Source organism: Marmota flaviventris, chromosome 4 (assembly GCF_047511675.1).
Source record: "Marmota flaviventris isolate mMarFla1 chromosome 4, mMarFla1.hap1, whole genome shotgun sequence".
Taxonomy (NCBI): Eukaryota; Metazoa; Chordata; class Mammalia; order Rodentia; family Sciuridae; genus Marmota; species Marmota flaviventris.
The window spans coordinates 166,857,366-166,875,887 of NC_092501.1; the positions used below are offsets into that span (position 1 = coordinate 166,857,366).

The 18,522-nt window shown below is 57.9% G+C and overlaps 1 protein-coding gene across 1 annotated transcript; it reads right to left on the reverse strand.

The window, feature by feature from the left end:
* Positions 1-3,920: 3,920 nt before the first annotated feature.
* Adprhl1 (ADP-ribosylhydrolase like 1) lies at positions 3,921-18,282 on the reverse strand. The gene is made up of 7 exons (XM_071611681.1): positions 18,218-18,282; positions 12,606-12,770; positions 9,644-9,769; positions 8,583-8,723; positions 5,430-5,557; positions 5,156-5,288; positions 3,921-4,221 (listed from the first exon to the last, which is right to left on the reverse strand). The coding sequence occupies exons 2-7, from the start codon at positions 12,736-12,738 to the stop codon at positions 4,064-4,066; spliced, it is 819 nt and encodes a 272-aa protein (XP_071467782.1). The 5' UTR covers positions 12,739-12,770; positions 18,218-18,282; the 3' UTR covers positions 3,921-4,063.
* Positions 18,283-18,522: the final 240 nt, after the last annotated feature.

An 18,522-nucleotide genomic window follows, 5' to 3' on the forward strand; every position in this document is an offset into this window, starting at 1 on the left:
CCCTGATGGGCCCTCTCACCTGCTCAGTCTCAGCATGGGCCTCTGCCAAGGAACCATGGGCCAGGCCATGTGTGGCCTGAGGACAGAGATGGCTGCCAGAGTCCAGGTCTCTCCTGAGGGACATCTTTCCCAGTAACCTCAGCCCTCTCTGTCCCTAGTCCCAGCTTCTGCTCATCCCCATGTCCCCCCGTCCTGGATTTGGGTGAGAACGGTCACATTCAGGACCCACTCCTGCCTGAGAGTCATCCCGCACTGCCATTAGGAGGAAAGGCATTGACCCCCAGGCACCCAGTGCATGGGTGGGGCTCCCCGGGCACAAGTGCTGCTGGCATGGCACGCACTGTTCCTCATGTGCCTTGGAGAAACTGAGAGATCATCACCTGAACCGCGAGCCACCACTTCAGAAATACCAGAGGAAAGCCACGTCCCAGGATGAACAGGGCCTCGCTGTGCTGAGGGCAGATAGCACTTTGTTTTCCCAGGAAACGGGAGCAACGTTAGAAAAGCCACAAAGGACAGACTTTAGGAGTGCTCTTTAGGAAGTGGAAACGCGGAAGCTCCAACAAAGGTTGAGCACATAAATGAGGACACTCGGGCTGGGGATGTGGCTCAAGCGGTAGCGCGCTCGCCTGGCATGTGTGCAGCCCAGGTTCGATCCTCAGCACCACATACAAACAGGGATGTTGTGTCGGCCGAAAACTAAAGAGTAAATATTAAAATTTCTTTAAAATAAATAAATAAATGAGGACACTCGCATCACGGAGATGGAGGTGAATGGAGGAGACGCAGGTACAGAGAAAGTAGGCAGGAGGCAGAGATGACAGGCAGGTCATAGAGAGATGATTGACAGGTGGTAGGTAAATACTGGTACAGACAGAGGTAGAGAGGTGATTGACAGGTGGTAGTAGATACTGGTACAGACAGAGGTAGAGAGATGATTGACAGGTGGTAGGTAGATACAGGTCAGACAGAGGTAGAGAGATGATTGACAGGTGGTAGGTAGATACAGGTCAGACAGAGGTAGAGAGATGATTGACAGGTGGTAGGTAGATACAGGTCAGACAGAGGTAGAGAGATGATTGACAGGTGGTAGGTAGATACAGGTTAGACAGAGGTAGAGAGATGATTGACAGGTGGTAGGTAGATACTGGTACAGACAGAGGTAGAGAGATGATTGACAGGTGGTAGGTAGATACAGGTCAGACAGAGGTAGAGAGATGATTGACAGGTGGTAGGTAGATACAGGTCAGACAGAGGTAGAGAGATGGGAGGCGGGGCGTAGATGATTGATACAGGTACAGAGGCAGACAGATGGGAGGTAGGTATGTAGAAGATGATCAATAGGTAATAGGTATAGGTAGTTTTGGACAGATGACAGGTAGATAGGAGGTAGGTAGGTAATTGAAAGATGATAGGTAAACAGGATAAGAAACTTAGGAAATATTAAAATAAACTCAAGGGCTGGGGTTGTGGCTCCGTGGTAGAGCGCTTGTCTCATATGTGTGAGGCCCTCGGTTTGATTCTCAGTGCCTCATATAAATAAATGAATAAAATAAAGGTCCATCAACATCTAAAAAAGAAAAACTCAGTTTAGCTGGGTGAGGTGGCACACGCCTGTGATCTCAGCAGCCTGGGAGGCTGAGGCAGGAGGATCAGGAGTTCAAAGCCAGCCTCAGCAACTTAGTGAGGACCTAAGCAACTTTGGGAGACCCTGTCTCTAAATAAAATACAAAAAAGTGGGCTGGGGCTGTAGCTCTGTGGTAGAACACTTGCCTCGCACACGTGAGACACTGGTTCAATGCTCAGCACCACATAAAAATAAGCAAATAAAGATACTGTGTCCATCTACAACTAAAAAAATATGAAAAAATAATAATAAGAGCTGGAGTTGTGGCTCAGAGGTGGAGCGCTTGCCTTGCACGTGTAAGGCACTGGGTTCGATTCTCAGCACCCATATGCATGAATGAATAAAATAAAGGTCCATGAACAACTAAAAGAAAATTAAAAAAATAATAAAATAAAGTACTGGGGATGTGGCTCAGTTGTTAAATGCCCCTGGGTTCCACCCCTGGTGTAGAAGGGAAAAAAATAACCCAACAACCTCTCAGCTTAGCAGGGTCTCTGGTGCCTGCCTGTAATCCCAGATATGCAGGAGTAAGGCAGGAGGATGGCGAGTTCAAGGCCAGCCTGACAACTTAGTGAGACTCTGTCTCAAAATAAAATATGTGCCTCAGAGGTGGAGCGCTTGCCTCGCACATGGAGTCACTGGGTCACACTTCAGCACCACATGAAAAGGAAACAAATAAAATAAAGATATTGTGTCCGTCTAAAAAGTTAGTGGAAAACCCAAAGCAAACTGTCATGCCTGGTGCACGCCCGTCGTGGAGAGAGGCCACGCGTGCTATTGGGCAGGCACAGGGACCCAAGCAGCCTCCCACTTGCCCGTCAGCAGCAGCAGGCCTGCAGCCAGCTGTGTGCACCTCTTGCCTTATAATAAAAACCAAGCCAGTGAGCGCTCAGTTTCTAACAATTGGGAAGACACGGTACACACCTCCCTGCTCTCTGTGGCTTTACGTCTCAACGTCTGCATTTACTCGTTAAAGGAGGACGAAACTGGAAAAACGTGCTGTGGTGTTTGAGGATCTTATTTAGCCTAACATTCCAAAGTGGGATCAGCTTTTAAGCAGACTGCTTTCTGACCTCACCACAGGTTGGTCTCCCTTGTGCGCCCTCGTCCTGACAGCCGTCCTCTGCTGGAGGTGAGGGGGAAGGCCCCTGTAGAGGCGAGACCTGCCTTTCTGACTGACGGAAAGCACACCAGTCCCAGCCCCCATTCAGAAACAGCCTGTGCAGACAGGGCTGCTGCCCAGTGTGGTCTCACAGGCTCCTTGACCACGCCTATGCTCCTCTGGGATGTGCAAGCCGGGCCACTGCTGAGAAGCCACCCCAGCCCTAGTAGGCCCTCCACCAGGGCGCAGGGAGGGCCAGATGCCTGGAGCCAGACGCAACTCCAGGAAGCCCTGCAGCCCCCTGAGCCTGGGAGGCGGGGCCCTCACCAGTAGCCACTGTCCAGATGTCTGCTGGACTTACAGCCTGGGGACACCACGTACTGTCCAAACTACCCACAGAAGGAGACAGTGCCCACAGCCCAGGTTGCCCTCTGGGCTCGGCCACCTTCCCGCACGGCGAGCTCCCCGCCCTGGTGCTCTGCAGCGCGGTCGGCACCCTGGCCAGCGCGCACCCCGAGGGGCAGCTCTCCTCAGAGACAAGCGCCTCAAGCCAAGGACAGCACGGCCACCAAGACAGGCCCAGCCCAGGGCCGAGCTCAGCCCACCACCGAGCGCTGCTCTACTCACACCTGATGCTGCTTGGAGAAAGTCACATCCAGGGTCACCTCAGCAACAGGAGCAAGTGTCCCCTCAGGCCCCAGCAGTGCCCCGGCGACCCCCCAGGGAGCAGGGCTGCAGGGGCTGGGGACCTTCTGTGGGAAGCCTGGCAGGCAGACCCATAGAGGGCACTGCTCCCTGGCCCTCTCGGCCACGTGTTCCCAGAGGCACTGACCTCAGAGGCCCAGTGTGGCTACGCACTTGGCTGGGGAGGTGAGGCAAGAGCTTCTGCCACCAGAAGGCGCCCAGAGCCCGGAGGCCCCACCATGAGGACACGGAGCCTCTGTCTGCCTGGGGAGGTGACTCTCCAGGAGCCTGAGGTGGTGCAGGTGTGCAGCCATCAAACAAGTGTCGAGCAGTAGAAAGGAAAAGCTGTTCTCAGATGGAGCACCACTGCATACACTGTGTCGGCATGAGGGAGCAGACGGTACTGTCTGGGCAGCAGAATAAACACCAGCTGTCCAGGGCACGCAGGGGACACTGTATTGGAGGTGCCCGTGCAGCAGGCTGAGCCACATCAGCAGTGGTCTGGGTGAGCAGGGTGTGGGAGCCACCTCCAGATGGGCAACATGTGGCAGGTGGCAGGTGGACACTGTAGCTGGAGGGGAAGCAGGTGTGGGCCACCCTCCCGCTGGGGGCTACTTGCTGCTGGGGCCCCGGAGGCAGTGGCAGAAGGGTTACTTGTCCTCCGTGGACAGGCGGTGGAGGGCGGCGCCCACGCTCTCCAGTCTGGGCTTGTGCTCCAGCTCCTGGTACAAGCCCCTGGGCACCGCGTCCAGCCCGTGCAGCAGTCCGAACAGGCAGCCGGCGATGGCCCCGGTGGCCCCACTTTCACCTGGAAGGGCACACACAGGTGTGTCACTACCCAGGCCCTGCTCCTCCCAGGGCCCTCCTTCAGGAGTGGACAAGGTTCTGGTCCCACACAGAGCTTTCTGCTCTGGCCACCCCCATCACAGAGAGGTGCATTTGCCATGGGGCTGGGTTGGGGGGACCACAGGGGCAAGGACCCCTTGAGGTGGGCCCCTGTGGGCCACTTCCTCTCTGGCTCTGCCGGATGCCCTGGCCCAGGCTGGCCCCCTCGGCCTTGCCTGGCACCGCAGCACTCCTCCCCCTTTACCCACCCCCAGCTGTCCACTCTGGTGCTGCAGACACAAGCCCAGAGGACACTCGGCCTGCACTCAGTCCCCGGGCAGCAGTGGTTCCTTCTGTCTGCACAGCGGCTCAGCCCAGCCCTCAGGGCTCTGCGGGCGACTCTGGCCTGTCCCCACAGCCCCTGCTTCTCCTGGGCTGGGTGCCCAGCTGGGTCCTGGCTCCTCTGGAGCCCACAGGCCAGGCAGCACCGGCTCCTCCGCAGTGGGAGAAAGCGTGCCCAGCCCCAGGGCAACACAGTGAGCGCGGAAGTCCCTGCCAGGACGGGGAGGGGCACGGGTCTTTCTCCTTGGGGTCACAACACAGTCCCAGGTATGGGTGCTGTCTGGAGAAATGGAGCAAGCTCCTCTGGCCAGGGCCTGACCGCCCAGCGCAGGCCAGGGCTGCACAGAGCTGCAGAGGCACAGGACGGCAGAGCCTCAGGTGGGCCCGAACACAGCCTGCAGCTCTGAAGCCAGCGGCAGCAAGGGGGGCCCGACACGCCGGCCACAGCCCTCCTGACAGCGGCCGCCCCGGAGCAGGCGCCTGTGGCCTCTGTGCTGGCTGGTGTGCAGGGGCCCCACGGTGGGCCCAGTGTCTATGGCCTTGGGGCTCCTGCGAAGGCCCAGCCGGGGGCTCACCTCCGTGGAGCATGGCCCGCTGGCACAGCTCCGTCCAGCTGCTGCCTGCCGCGAGGAGGGCGTCGTAGGCTATCATGGGGGCATCGTGGCCTCGCCGTCCCCCTCGGCCTTCCGAGCTCCACTTCTTGTAGGTCTGAAGAGGGCCGTGGTTGGGGCATGAGCACAGGTGGAACCGTCAACGCCTCCCTCCCACCGGCAGCCACCCGCCCACCAGCTGCTGTGCCCTGCTGAGTGCAGCCACCATGAGGTGCGTCCCAGCAGGGGCAGGACTTGCCTTGTCTCTCTCCTCCGCATCATAGTTCTCGGGAAAGGTGGCTTCATTTCCCGAGTCCTCACTGATCTTTCTCTCCTCCAAGTAAAACTGCCACTTAGCTTCAAAGTAGAACCAGTGCTCCTGGTACTCTAGACAGAAGCACAGGTGAGTGGCCACTGGCCGTGGACAGGAGGAGGGAGCGGTGTGCCCTCCCAGCAGCAGGTGTGCGGAGAGGGACTTCCTGCCCTGAGAGCTGGGAACAGGCAGCAGCTGCAGAGCTGCTGAGGGTCCCCTCTCCAGGCTCTGGGCCTGCACCGTGTAGGACTTAGCTAGTGCTGCCTGGGAGCCCTCCGGGAAAACTAGCCCCAGGTGTGTTGGGGCAACTTTTGGTCAGTTTGGTGAGGAGGACACTGTCTTGGCCAAGACCCCCAGCTGCACACATCAGAGACCACACAGGGCCACTTCTAGAGCTCAGAGGGGCCGCAGGCAGAAGACCCTGAGGCTCTGCCCCTTCCCCTGCTGCTCCAGGCCAGAGCCTGTCTAGCCACCTCAGTCCCCTCCTCGTGGCTGGAGGCCCCCGGGACACCAGCCATGTTGGCCCTTAGGGACTGCTAAGGCCCACGGACACTACTGGGGTGGACACAGATCCTTTGCCTGTCCAGAAATGGGGAGCAGAGCAGAGATGGAGAAACCCCTCCTGCCACCCTCCTGGCCGCAGGACAGGTCCGTGGTCAGCACCTGGGAAGGAAGAGCAAACACATGGCATAGACCAGCAGAGCCCTTCCAACTCCAGCTATGAAGCCAGGGGACGTCTCTGGTGAGCCTTGCAGAACTTAGTTCTCTGCAGTGACATTGGGGCCTGTTGGGTTCTTGTCAAAGAAACCATAAATGTCGGGTCAAGCAGGCTTACGGCCAGACCCACAGGCCTGTTTCTGGACCGTCAGTACCCACAAGAAAGAGGTGTCCAAGCCACCTGGCTGATCCCTGTGCCCTGGAGCCTCAGGGTGTGGGTGGGCCTGCCGCAGTCTGGCTGGGCACAAAATCACGAGCCACTCACACCTTGTAGATTCAAACAGCAACTCTTTATTCTCGAACTCACCCCGGCACTCTACAATCACGTTCTGGGGAAATCCACGTTCTGGGCAAAATCCACCCACTCCACCGGGCTCTGAATCCCAGATACTCTCTGAATCCCAGGAGAACTCAAGGAGTGGGCGCGCCTGAGGCAGCAGGATACGCCCTATTCCCAGCAGGGTACACCCTAAACCTGGAACCGCCTTAAACCCAAGGAGCGGGATACTCCCTAATCCCAGCAGGATACACCCTAAACCTGGATCCGCCCTGGTCCTTGAGCAAGGTCACCTTACATGCAATGTCACTGCAAATGACCTGGGTCATGCCATGCATCATACCTACTTGGCAATGGCTCTCAGCATGGACCACTGTCCAGCACACGCAGAAGCCACTCTGGGCAGCAGAGTGGGGGGCACTGCCAGGAAGGGCAGAGGCAGGGCTGCAGGGCCGCACACTGAAAGGGGTCAGCTCGTGCCCACTGCACAAGGGAGCCCACCCATGGACAAGGCCCAACTGTGTTGCCCTGCACAGGGGACAGCAGAGCTGCTGGAGATAAAGGAGCTGAGAACCACGTCTTAAGTCACAGAAGCAGAAGTAGCCGTGGCACTGGCCACGTGCCTGCAACTGCCCTAGAGTCGGCCTCACTGGAGCCAAGCCACACAGAGGGCGCCTCACAACTGAGGGAGGTGGGCACAGAGCCTTGCCACTGCCGGAGCTGACCATCCCGCAGGGCCCTGGCACACACTCAGCTCTCCTCTCCTCTGCCCCAGGACCCCAGCCCTAGGCTGTCCCCTCCTCTCCCCTCCTCTCCTCTCCCTCAGGGCCCTGGCCCCATGTTCTCCCCTCCCCTCCCCTCCCCTCCCCCAGGACCCCTGGCCCCATGCACTCCCCTCCCCTCCCCTCCCCTTCTCTCTTCCCGCCCCCCCCATGTTCTCCCCTCCCCTCCCCTCCCCTCCCCCAGGACCCCTGGCCCCATGCACTCCCCTCCCCTCCCCTTCTCCCCCCCCCCCCCCCCCCCCCCCCCCGCCCCTGGCCCCATGTTCTCCCCTCCCCTGCCCTCCCCTCCCCTCCCCTCCCCTCCCTCAGGACCCCTGGCCCCATGCACTCCCCTCCCCTCCCTCAGGACCCCTGGCCCCATGCACTCCCCTCCCCTCCCCTCCCCTTCTCTCTTCCCCTCCCCCCCACCCCTGGCCCCATGTTCTCCCCTCCCCTCCCCTCCCCTCCCCTCCCTCAGGACCCCTGGCCCCATGCACTCCCCTCCCCTCCCCTCCTCTTCTCTCTTCCCCTTTCCCCCGGGCACCATGCTCTCCCTCCTCTCCTCTCTTTCTGGACACATCAGACACATCAGATACCCTATTTCAGAAAGCTTCCTCAACTTGTGGGAATGTCAAAGGATCCCCTGGGCTGCCTCACCTGGCCCCTGTCCCTCTCAGAGCCAAGGACCTCTCCCCTGCCCTGGGCTCGTGAGTCAGCCACCTGGGGAGAGCTGTAGTCTTCCTAACCAGCATTTCAGAACTCCTAAGCAGAGCATGCTTTGATGCCACCCACCCAAGTCACTGGAAACATGGGACTCCTGGTGACCTATTGTTGACATGCTTATGAATATGGCCCTTGTGCCCGAGAATGGTGAATGGGCACAGATGGGAACTCTGGGAACAAATGTCCTCGAAAGTCATGGATCACTGTGGGCTTGGTGGCAGGGGTGCACACCTTCCCAGCTGGGTGGAAACTGGGTCTTGGGTCCGGCTGGGGTGCTGACGTGGCTCCTGGCTCCCCAGACGAAAAGCTTCACTTCATTGCACTAGACACTCATGTCAGCTTGGGCATTCCAGCATAAGCCCAGCTCCTCTCTGCCACTGCAACGAGGGGCGAGGGTGAGGTGGAGCCCGCAGAGACGGCGGGTGTGGCCTGGCCTGGCTCTCCTGGAGCACCACACCACTCTGAGCAGCTGTGTGGCTGCCGGGTGCAGCCCACCTGACTCCTTCTCTGTGAGGTCAGCTCTGCCTGCGCTGACTAGAGGGCGTCCTCCGGCCTGCCTTGCAGCAGTGCCCCTGGAGCGGGGGAGCCCCGGAGGAGCTGCTGTGGAAGGCCAGTGCTCACCTGCCATGTGCCGGATGGTCTTCCTGCAGTACTCCTCAGCCAGCGGGACCACCCGCAGCATGTCCCGCCCCCACTGCACCAGCGGCTTTCCTTGTACTGCATAAGAGGCAAACAGGGCCGTGCACAGGGAGCCGAGGAAGCCTGTGGGAGGGAAGAGAGCCCAAGAGAGCCCGCTGTGGCCGGCCCTCAGGTCCTGGTCTCTGAGCAGACCTGGCCTATAGCCTGTGCACCTGCCTTGAGCTGTGAGCGGAGGGTGGCTCTGTTGATGAGCTGACCCTGCCACTTACTCCAGGCCCAGCAGAGGGGGTCCTGACCTGCCCTCCATGAGGACCATCTTGGACAATGTTGTACAGTCCAGAAGTTCCAGAAAGTTCTGGCCTCCCTGTGCCATCTGTGGGACCCTGTGTTCAGGGTGACATTATCAACTCAGTTCATCCTTGCACTCCCAGAGCCTGGCTCTGAAAGATGGCCCTGGGGGTGTGGCCTGTGCCATTACCAGTGTGCCTGCTGTGCAGACCAGGAGATGAAGCTCAGGAGGTGGGGCCCCTTGCTCCAGGTCACCAACTGCAGAACCAGGTCTGAACCCACCCAGACCAACTGCAAGTACTCCCTGGGTCATTTCACAGTGCCACTGCCGCCATCACCCTGTGACAGGTGAGGCAGGGCTAGGTTGGCCTCACCCCGGTCAGTGTCCAGTTCCCCTGACCGTGCCATCCCCCAATGCTGCCTCTGTGCAGAGTCGCACCACAGGGCACCTCTCTTTTTTCTCTTTGGACTAACACGGACAAACCCAGAATCAGTGGGAGTCTTTCCCCCGCCCAACCTCCCACCATCATGGGTCTGGCACTGATTCTGCCTTCACATGGGAAAGAGACTTAGGCAAGATGAAGAAATGGCCCAATTCCTCCAAAACAGCCAATGGGAAGGTCAGCCCGGCCTCCCGAGATTTCCAGTCCAAGAGGCAGGGAGATCCCAGGAGCCAGCCAGCTTGAGTGCTGCCTCGTCTCAAGGCCGGGGCTCCCTCAGCAGGCAGGCCTGCACCTGTCTGGCGCCAGCATTACCTGTGGGATGGTTGTGGGTCATTCTGCCGCACTCAATGCTGACTTCGATCAGAGTCCCCAGCCGCTCCGGCTTCCAGTACCGCATGCCGATGCACATGGCTTTTGTGGCAGCTCCAAATCCTGAGCCTATGTGGAGATGAGCACCCTGTGTCAGACTCTTTCTCCAGTAAGCCCACCTCTGGCAATCTAGCAGCACAAATCATTTCTAAAGCATAAAACCTCATGTAATAGCACATTCATCAGAATGTCATTTGGGATTATTTTTATTAGATAATTTCTCAACTCACGGATTTTAAATTGTCGACCTGCTCGTGTCTATTAGTTAAACTTTGTAAAACATACTTGTTTTTCCACTGTATGCAAACTGAAAAAAAAAAAGATATACAATTTCTCTGTTGTATGTTGGATTATGTAGGAAAACTCTGTGAACAATTTTAAAGAATAAAAAAACCAAATTCCTGTTGGGGGGATGTCATTTGGGTGAGTGAACAATGGCAAGCCACTCTGAAGATTGCTATCAGGTGCATGAAGGCCTAGGTGGTGTGCCCTCCTGATGAACCAAGGCCCGTGAGGCGGACCAAGTTGATTCTGTGTTCCTGGCAATGTACTTTGCTCCAAAAGTTATTGCATATGTCATTGATACAGTTGACCCAGCTCTTGTGTCTGTCAACAGACATTTAAAGGAAGTGGACATTTTCTGTTCCATAACTCCCATCTTTACAGTTCTGGATGTCCAAGAGCTGGTCACAGGTACCCCTTTGGCTCTGGTGTGAGCCTTCTGGCTAAAGCAATCCCTTGAGAGAGAAAGTGAGGAGCTTCAGGAGTCGCATAGTAGCTGCACTGGCCCTTGACCAGGGCAGGCCCCCAGCACTCCAGGCCTCTGTCCACCCTGCTGGACGGAGCACCAAGGCTCCACCTGGTTTGGACAGGAACAGACACTGCCACACCACAGCAAGGTGCAGTAGCTTTGTGCTTTGAGGCTTCACCCAGGGGGGAGAACTATCTCCAACTGCCTCCTTCCGTCTTCTGAACGGATGTGGCAGGAGCTCCTTCTTACCTTCCAACCACACACAGAGTGGACTGACCTGAACTCAGGTCTGCTTTACATCCACCTAAGGGGCACACGGCACATGGGAGACATGGAACAAGGCCAGCTGGAGACAGTGAGCACCGTGATGGGGAGAGGCTCCTCCCAACCCCTCGCTGCCCCTGCATAGGACTGCACCCAGGTTGATGGTGAGGCTGGCCTGCAGAACCCTAAATGTGGGCCAGCATTCATTATAGTTTTCTCTCTACTCTTGCACACACTAGAATTTTCCAAAATGAAAATTATGTGATAAACATGCAGATAAGAAGTTGAGATATCATCGCAGTAGGAAACTGGAGTAGCAGAGAGGCTCTGGGTCGGAGCTGCAGTCCAAGAAGGTGAACAGCTCCTGAGGCTGACTGGAGTCACACTTGGAGAGCTCAGAGCATGTTCACCTGCTCGAGCTGCAAAGACACCACCAAGTCAGCTTCCGACCTCAGGGTTCCCAGCCCGAGGCAAGAGGTCACGGGAAGGCCACTGACAGTCAAGTCACAGGCAAGGCTTCCGTTGGTCCTTCCCATTAGAGTGGACAGAGGTGGCATAGGAAGTCTAAAGAGAGGCTGTGCTGCGGCTCAGTGGCAGAGCACTTGCCTAGCACATGTGGGGCACTGGGTTCGATCCTCGGCACCACATAAAGATAAATAAATAAATAAAGGTATTGTGTCCATCTACAACTAAAAAAAAAAATGTCTAAAGAGAAATGTTGGCTATAAGCTGTCAGAGACCTGTTCAATGTCACAAAGTGGTATCAGAACTTAGATTAGAAACCAAGTCAGTTGATTGTGTGTTCTTAAAAAATAAAAATATTCAAATTAGTTCTTTTAAAAAATATTTTTTAGTTGTAGTTGGACACAATGCCTTGGTTATTTATTCACGTATATGTGGTGCTGAGGGTCGAACCAGTGCCTCGCAGGTTAGGCGAGCCCCCACGGCTGAGCCCCAGCCCGGCCCAGCCAGTTCTTTACCGTAAGAGTCGTGCACTCACAAGGTCAGGAACAAGAACCAAAGTGTTTGAGACAAAAGCCGATTTAAAGCCCAGAACCCCCTTGGCCTTGCTCTGTCTCCATGGACAAGTGCTTCTTTTCCCTTAGAGAAGTTTCTTGGGCAGGTGCGCCCGCGACCTCTCCCTGCCCCGTCCTTCCCATAAACACCGCGCAGGGCCGCGGGGCCGCGGGGCCGAGGCAGAGCACGGCCTGGAGCCTGGGCCGACGCCCACAGGCGCCAACTCCCGCGGCCTTTCCAGCTTCTGCTCCCACAAGGGCTGCAGAGGGCACCCCGCACCCTTGCTTTCCTGGACGGTCACTATGGGTCCTTTACGCCTCCGGAGGGAGGACTGCCAGATCAGGGGGTGTCCGTCACGTGGCTCTGACAGATGATGCCAGAGCTCCTCTCGGGGGCTGCCTCTACCCGCCCAGCAGGAAGCTCTGTGTGCTCTCTCGCACCACAGAGGTGCAGGCTCTCCTGGTTGTGGCCAGCCTGCACCTGCTCCAGCTGCCCCTTCCAGAGCGCCGGGTCTTTCCTTGGCCACCCGGGGCTGCCGGAGCAGCTTGCCTGGCCCACCGGGGTTCTGTGCCTTCTCAGGGAGAACCTTTACGTCAGGGAGAGCCCCTGAAGACCGAGTCCAGGTCTGCAGCACACCCGTCACCACGACGGGTCGCGAGAGGGCAGGAGCAGAGGCTGGGCTGCCTACTGCACACCCCTGGGGCCCCCCGGCACCCCAGAACTGAGGAAGAACCCTCTGGGGAGCCATGCCTATGTGCAGATGCCCATGTGGGCCGCACAAGATCAGGGGCCAACCCCAGTGCCCGTGGTGAGGGCAGAGCCCATGTCTGTGGGCCTGGAAGGAGCTCTGGGGAATGGGGCAGACTCCCTGACCCTTTTCACTGAAGGGTGTGTGCCAGGCCAGGAGGTAGTTATCTGGCTTCAGCAGTGAGCAGCCCTCCACGGTGGCTGGGTCTTGCCGACGTTCCGGAAGCTTCTCGATGGCCTCCACATAGCATCTCACCATCTCACGGTACAGGTCATCCAGGCACCAGAAGTCTAGGGAGGAAGAAGGCAGATAGAGGTCACATGGACAGTGAGTGTGTGGAGTTGGGGCCGGCACCCGGGGAGGCAGAGATGGGGCCTGTCAGCCAGCCCGAGATGGAGGCGACTGACATGCAGACAGTCCTTGGGTCTCCCTGTGACCCAGGTGTCAAGGTGGTTGCCATGCCTGTCCTGGGAGATCCCCACACCCTCATTCTCTGCTAATTGCTCTGTCCATGTGAGAGAAAAACTGAGCAGAATCCCTGCTCCTGGCCGCGAAGCCGCCGTCTCGGCCTATAGGAACCCTGTGCAGGGCCACGCTGTACCCATGTTTCCATAAAGCATATCCCGGGGACAAATATGGAGTCGAATCCCCCAAAGACCAGGGACACTGAGGGCACAAAGCCAGTCCCCATGGAGCTGTCCCCACTGAGCCTGGGCATGTGCATCTTAGACAGCAGGCAGATCCCACACATTGGGTCCTGTTTCCAGATAACATTCAGGGAGGCGATTCCTGTCCACGTCTGGAGCAGGTCAGTGGATTTCAGTTGCAAAGCTGAGTGTTTTGGCCACTAGGCTGATCCATAGTATGGTGGGCATCACCCCTGATGCCGGGGTCCAAGGTGCCTGACCACTCTGAGAGTGGGCTGAGTCAGGCGAGGCAGGGTGGGGTGCCCCAGCATCTTGTGCCACACCAGAGCTGCGCTGAGCTCCACACGGAGCTGCCATGGTGCTGTGAGCAGCGGCACTGCTCCCTCCTCCTTTGTGATGATGGGGCAGGAACGTGGAGGAGGGAAGAGATCGTAAGGGCAGTTGCCTGCCCACCCCTGGGAAGAACAGGGCCCGAAAACCCAGAAACCTCTCGTGGCTGGACCAGAGCCAATGCTGCGGAGCCAGGGCACAGAAGGCTGGAAGGGTCACTGACAGCTTGCGGCAGCCCAGCCCCCAAGCCCCCTGGACAATGGAGAGTCCTGGGATGCAATCCTGTGGCCCTTCCCTGGATGAGCCATCGGGCACCCAGCTCTGAGGCCCTGTATGGGTGCCACACCCCCAGGGAGGGGCCCACGTGGCAACCCTGCAGGAATAAGCCAGCCTTGGCCTGCCCGGCCACGCTGGGGGCGCTGGGCCCGTGGTTGTCCAGCTGTCGGTAAGCTGATAGAGTTCTGGTACAGTCGACAGTGCTACCCCTTTGCAGACGGTCTGCTTTCCCTCCACACTGGCCAGCCAGCCTGGCCTTCTTGAGTCCTCTAAAGTAATTACTTTCATTCCAGAGTCAGATGCCACAAAATTTATGCATTTCACATCAGTTGCTTCCTGTAAAGCAAAATAAAATCCACAAAACCAAAATGGCAGTCTGGGTGTGGGGCCACACCTGTAATCCCGCAACTCAGCAGGCTGAGGCAGGAGGATTGCAGTTGGAGGCCAACCTGGGCAACTCAACGAGACGCGATCTCAAAATAAAAGTCATAAAGGGGATGTGGCCCAGTAGTAGAGCACCCTGGGTTCAATCCCAGTATAAAAAAAAAGTGCAGGGAGGGGTGGGCCCCGCTTGGTGGAGAGCCCGAGCCTACGAGAGGGCCTGGGTTTGGCCCAGTACAGGGTCAAAGGCAGCAGAGAGCTTTTCAGCTGAGTCTGAGCTGGAAGCAGGCTCCTGGGCTGTAGACTGCTGTGCTTTGGAGGCCCGTTAGTCCCCCTGGCATCCCCCTGGTCTCCTGAAGGACAGGCCAGTTAGGGAGACTGCCTGTTATGATGAGAGGCAGACAGCACCAGCATCCTTGAGGGCACTGCTGAGAGGAAAGGGCTGGGGTTGGCCAGGGACACACGGGCACTTTCTGGCAGCCCTCTGCCCAAGTAGCTGTGCTTGGCCTGGGCGTCGACAGTTCTGCTGACCATCAGAAGCACAAGGTCCAGATCAGCTGATGGAGCCTCCCAGTGCTTACCATGCTCCCCTGGGGTCTGTGGACTCCACGCTGCCCCAGGGCACCAGCTTCCTCAGCTCGGAAGAGGTGAGTGGGAATGTGGAGCAGAGAAGCTGGGCTTCAGGGCGAGCTCTTGGGGGACGAGCAGTCCCTGCGGCCTGGTACCTGAGCGTGGAGTGACAGGATGGTGCTGCCCTGGGCACCACGCTCTGGCTCCGCCCACTGCACTCGTGACGAGCCTGGTCAGCTTCTGCTCTATGCTGTGGGACACACCCAACTGGGTGATGCCCAGGCCACATGGCCACACATCTGGAGAACTCTGCTTGGCCTAGAGACATGTTCAAGAGCCACTGTGCATGGGGGCATGGAAACACCTGCATGGCCACTGTGACCTTGAGGGGTCAGGAGAGCCTGTGCAAACAGCAAGGGCCAGACTGAGCTCTTAGCCCGCTGTCACTCGTGGGGCTGTGCAGCCTTTCTGCATGTCCGTCCCTCTCCTGCAGCCCAGTGGCACTGGGCTCCCCTGTGGGGAATGAGGACCCCCACCCTGGGGTAAGTCCTGCAGGAAGCTGCACACCCGAGGGCAGAAACGCAGGCGTCATGTGCCTGGAAGCCCCCGACGGCAGGCTGCAGCCTGTTACTTAAGAACAAAACAGGTGGTGTGAGAACTGAGTGAGACTTCAACTCTGAGTGTCAGCGAGTTGAAAGAATGTGCTTGCTGCTGTTTCTAGAGGGGCAAGTGATAAGAGGGATCTTTGTGAGTCTCATGATCCAATCGGGAGGCCAGGACGGGCACCACACGAGGGTCACCTGCTGCCAGGCCTGGCAGTCGCCACCCGTGGGGAACTGACCTCTAGCTCAGGAACAACGCCGCACCGTTTCCTACCCGTGCTTCATTCGGGTGGCTGTGTCCCAGGGATCCCAGGTGCTCTCCATAGTAACTGTACAGCCTGACAGGGGCCCAGGGCTCTGCACCCGCTGACGTGCTGGTCACGTGGGCCTGCGTGTGGCTGTGCCTTTGTGAGCACGGAGTGCCAGACCCCAGGGCAGAGCAGGTGCCGCTGTGTGCAGCCAGGATAGACCGTGCTGGGCTGGGCTCTGGCAGTCTGCAGGGCACCACAGCTCTGGGCTCAGGGCATGGTGCTGCTGCTGGTGAGGGCAGAGGGCACACACACCTGCTGAAGACAGAAGCAGGAAACACAGGCTCCAGAACTGTGGTGACACCACTCTCAGTAGGCTGTGGCTTCTTATCTTATTGACATGCTTCAGCCCTCTCACCAGCTATTTAGGGACGAGCGATGGCATTCCTACACAATGACCACAGAGCTAAACTGAGCGCGCTCACAGCCGGCAAGTGGAATGGCGACGAGAAGGCATAGAGGAAACCCATTGACTTAGAAGCCACCCTCAGACCTCAGCTTTGCCATGACAGACTGATAATGCCTGCAGGACTGAAGCGCATGGGACCTGCAGGAGAGCTGCCCTTCTATGCACCACTGTCTCTCTGAAACTCATAAAATCTGCTTGGTCCTAAGATCAACCTGCTCCTGGTGGGGCAGTTTAAGAGACTGTCCCCCCCAGATCCAGGCGACTCTGCAGTGTTCTCCAGAATACACGATGAACAAGCAACATCCAAGATGAACCACTCCGGCAGATCTTCAGCCTTAGTTCATTGGAATGGAGATGTAATCCCCAAAGGCTAGTGTATTAATGCTCCCAAGTTTTAAGCTGGTTTAATTTTACATTATGCACTAAATTAAGAACAAGAAGACTCAATTTCTAATGCAGTAGCAAGCCCTTGCTCTGCTCACACCAAAACAGCAGTGAAGCGGAGGCTCTGGGGCCGCCCCTAGTGGAGACAGGGTGCTGGGCTTGACCAACAGTCTACCAGAAGCTGCTCTTCAATGCTGTATCTGGTTGTCTCTGAATGATCCTGTCACCCAGAGACACCACGAGAGAAAAGGACTTGGGCCTGAACTCCCGAGGGACCCTGGTGACTCCGCCTTCCAGGCCCAGCTCAGAGGCGCCCCTGCACCCCACCCCTGCCTGAGCAGTGCCCGAGTGCCCCAGGCCTCCCTACCTGTGGCAAGCGCCTCAGCGGTGGCCAAGTGCATGATGGTGTTGTCACTCACTGGCCACTTTCCGGGAGACAGCACCAGGTGGTCGAGTCCCCCGATCTTCTGCAGCTCCTCCTGGACGGAGCCCAAAGCGCTGTTCTCCCTGCAGACATTGGCGTAGCCCAGGGCGTCCCCCGCGCTCCCCAGCAGCATCGCGGCTGTGAACTTCTCCATTTCAGAGGCGGCTCCACACACCCCGCTGCTGCCTTTGTCCTTCCCTGGCCGCCCTCAGCCCACTTGCTGACATTTATACTGGTCATTGTATCGCTGTCCAGCGCCTCTAAGTGGCCAGGCACTCCTTTCCTATCTCCGCAGGTGGCACCAATGGGAAAAACTTTGACCCGACCACGTGGGCGGCCTCAGCCTCTGCAGTGCCTGGCTGCAGGCACTAGGCTGGCTGTCAGCCCCCGGGCTGGCTGCAGGCGTCCAGAGCAACTCTGGCACCTCCTGGAAGGAGCGTGCCCTCGCAGGGGCGGGGCAGGGCGTGCGCCTGGGACCTGAGCCGGCGTGCCTCTCAGCACCGCTGCCCTGGAGCCTCTGGAGCCCACCTTGGCCCTCTGCTCCTCCCCACCCCCCCCTGCGGTTTCTATGACTTTGTCTTTTCTAGAAATTTCAAACAAATGTATGTATCTCGCTATACACTAGAAGTTTCTAGAAATTTGTGGCCTTGTGTTCTCTGAATGCCACTCGTTAGTTTCCTCCTTTAAAGAATGTTTCCAGATTATGAAATGTTGATAGGAAACTCAACGGTCGCGGTGCTCGGCTCCTCCTGGCAGATCAGGCACTACCTGGCCAACACCTGCAACTGGCCCAACAGGGCTCACGGTGGGGACGGTGGCGGGGACGACACAGCGTGGCGTCTGGTTACTCCACCAGAGCTCAAGGTGACAACCTGTGCCTGCCTGCTGGGAGAAGGACACTCACAAGCATGGCCTACCACAGAGCTCCTGGCCTGAAGCACACGACGGTGGCCCCAAGCGTCCCTCCTGCTCGCACCCAGAAGCGAGGAGCCACCTGAACTTCAGAAACCTGGCAGGAACCTGAGTGCAGCAGGCCCCTGCGCTGTCCCAGGCACTCTGCACCACCAGCGCTTGCTGAACTGAGATGCTGGGGTGTTTCTCCAGGCAGCACGGTTTCAAGATTCTGAAATCCAAGTCCTTCAGAACCCGAAGGGGAGCAGGTTCCAGTGCAAACAGGACAGCACACCCACCAGGAGGGACAGTGCCTAGGCTGGGGTGCAGCGTGCTGGGCACACGCCTCACTGCTCAGAAAGGGTGGGAAGCTCTGCTGAGGGAGCTTGGGAATGATTTCCACACCATCTGCCTACGCCACAAGGAGCAAGGGGCAGGGCTCACATATGGCCTCTGTCCACTCAGTTACTTACAGAGCCCCAACTCTGCCAGTCGGGACGGGTAACAGAACTCACTTTTTTTTTTGTGGTGCTGAGGACTGAGCCAGGGCCTTGTGCATGTGAGGCAAGCTCTCCACCAACTGAGCCAGATCCCCAGCGCCTCGCTTCACTTTTGTCCTCAGGAAGCCTGAAAGGTGCACAGTTCTGGAACACACTGTCAGTGTGGGAGAGAGATGGTGCCTGTCCAATACCCCAGGGAGGAGCTAGTGCCGTGAGAGGGTCACTTTCAACTCAGCCGTGGCTTCGTGTGTTTGGGTCCACAATTCCCATGCCCTCCTCTGAGTGCTCTTTATTGAGTGTGGGCGGTAACTTCTCAGAAG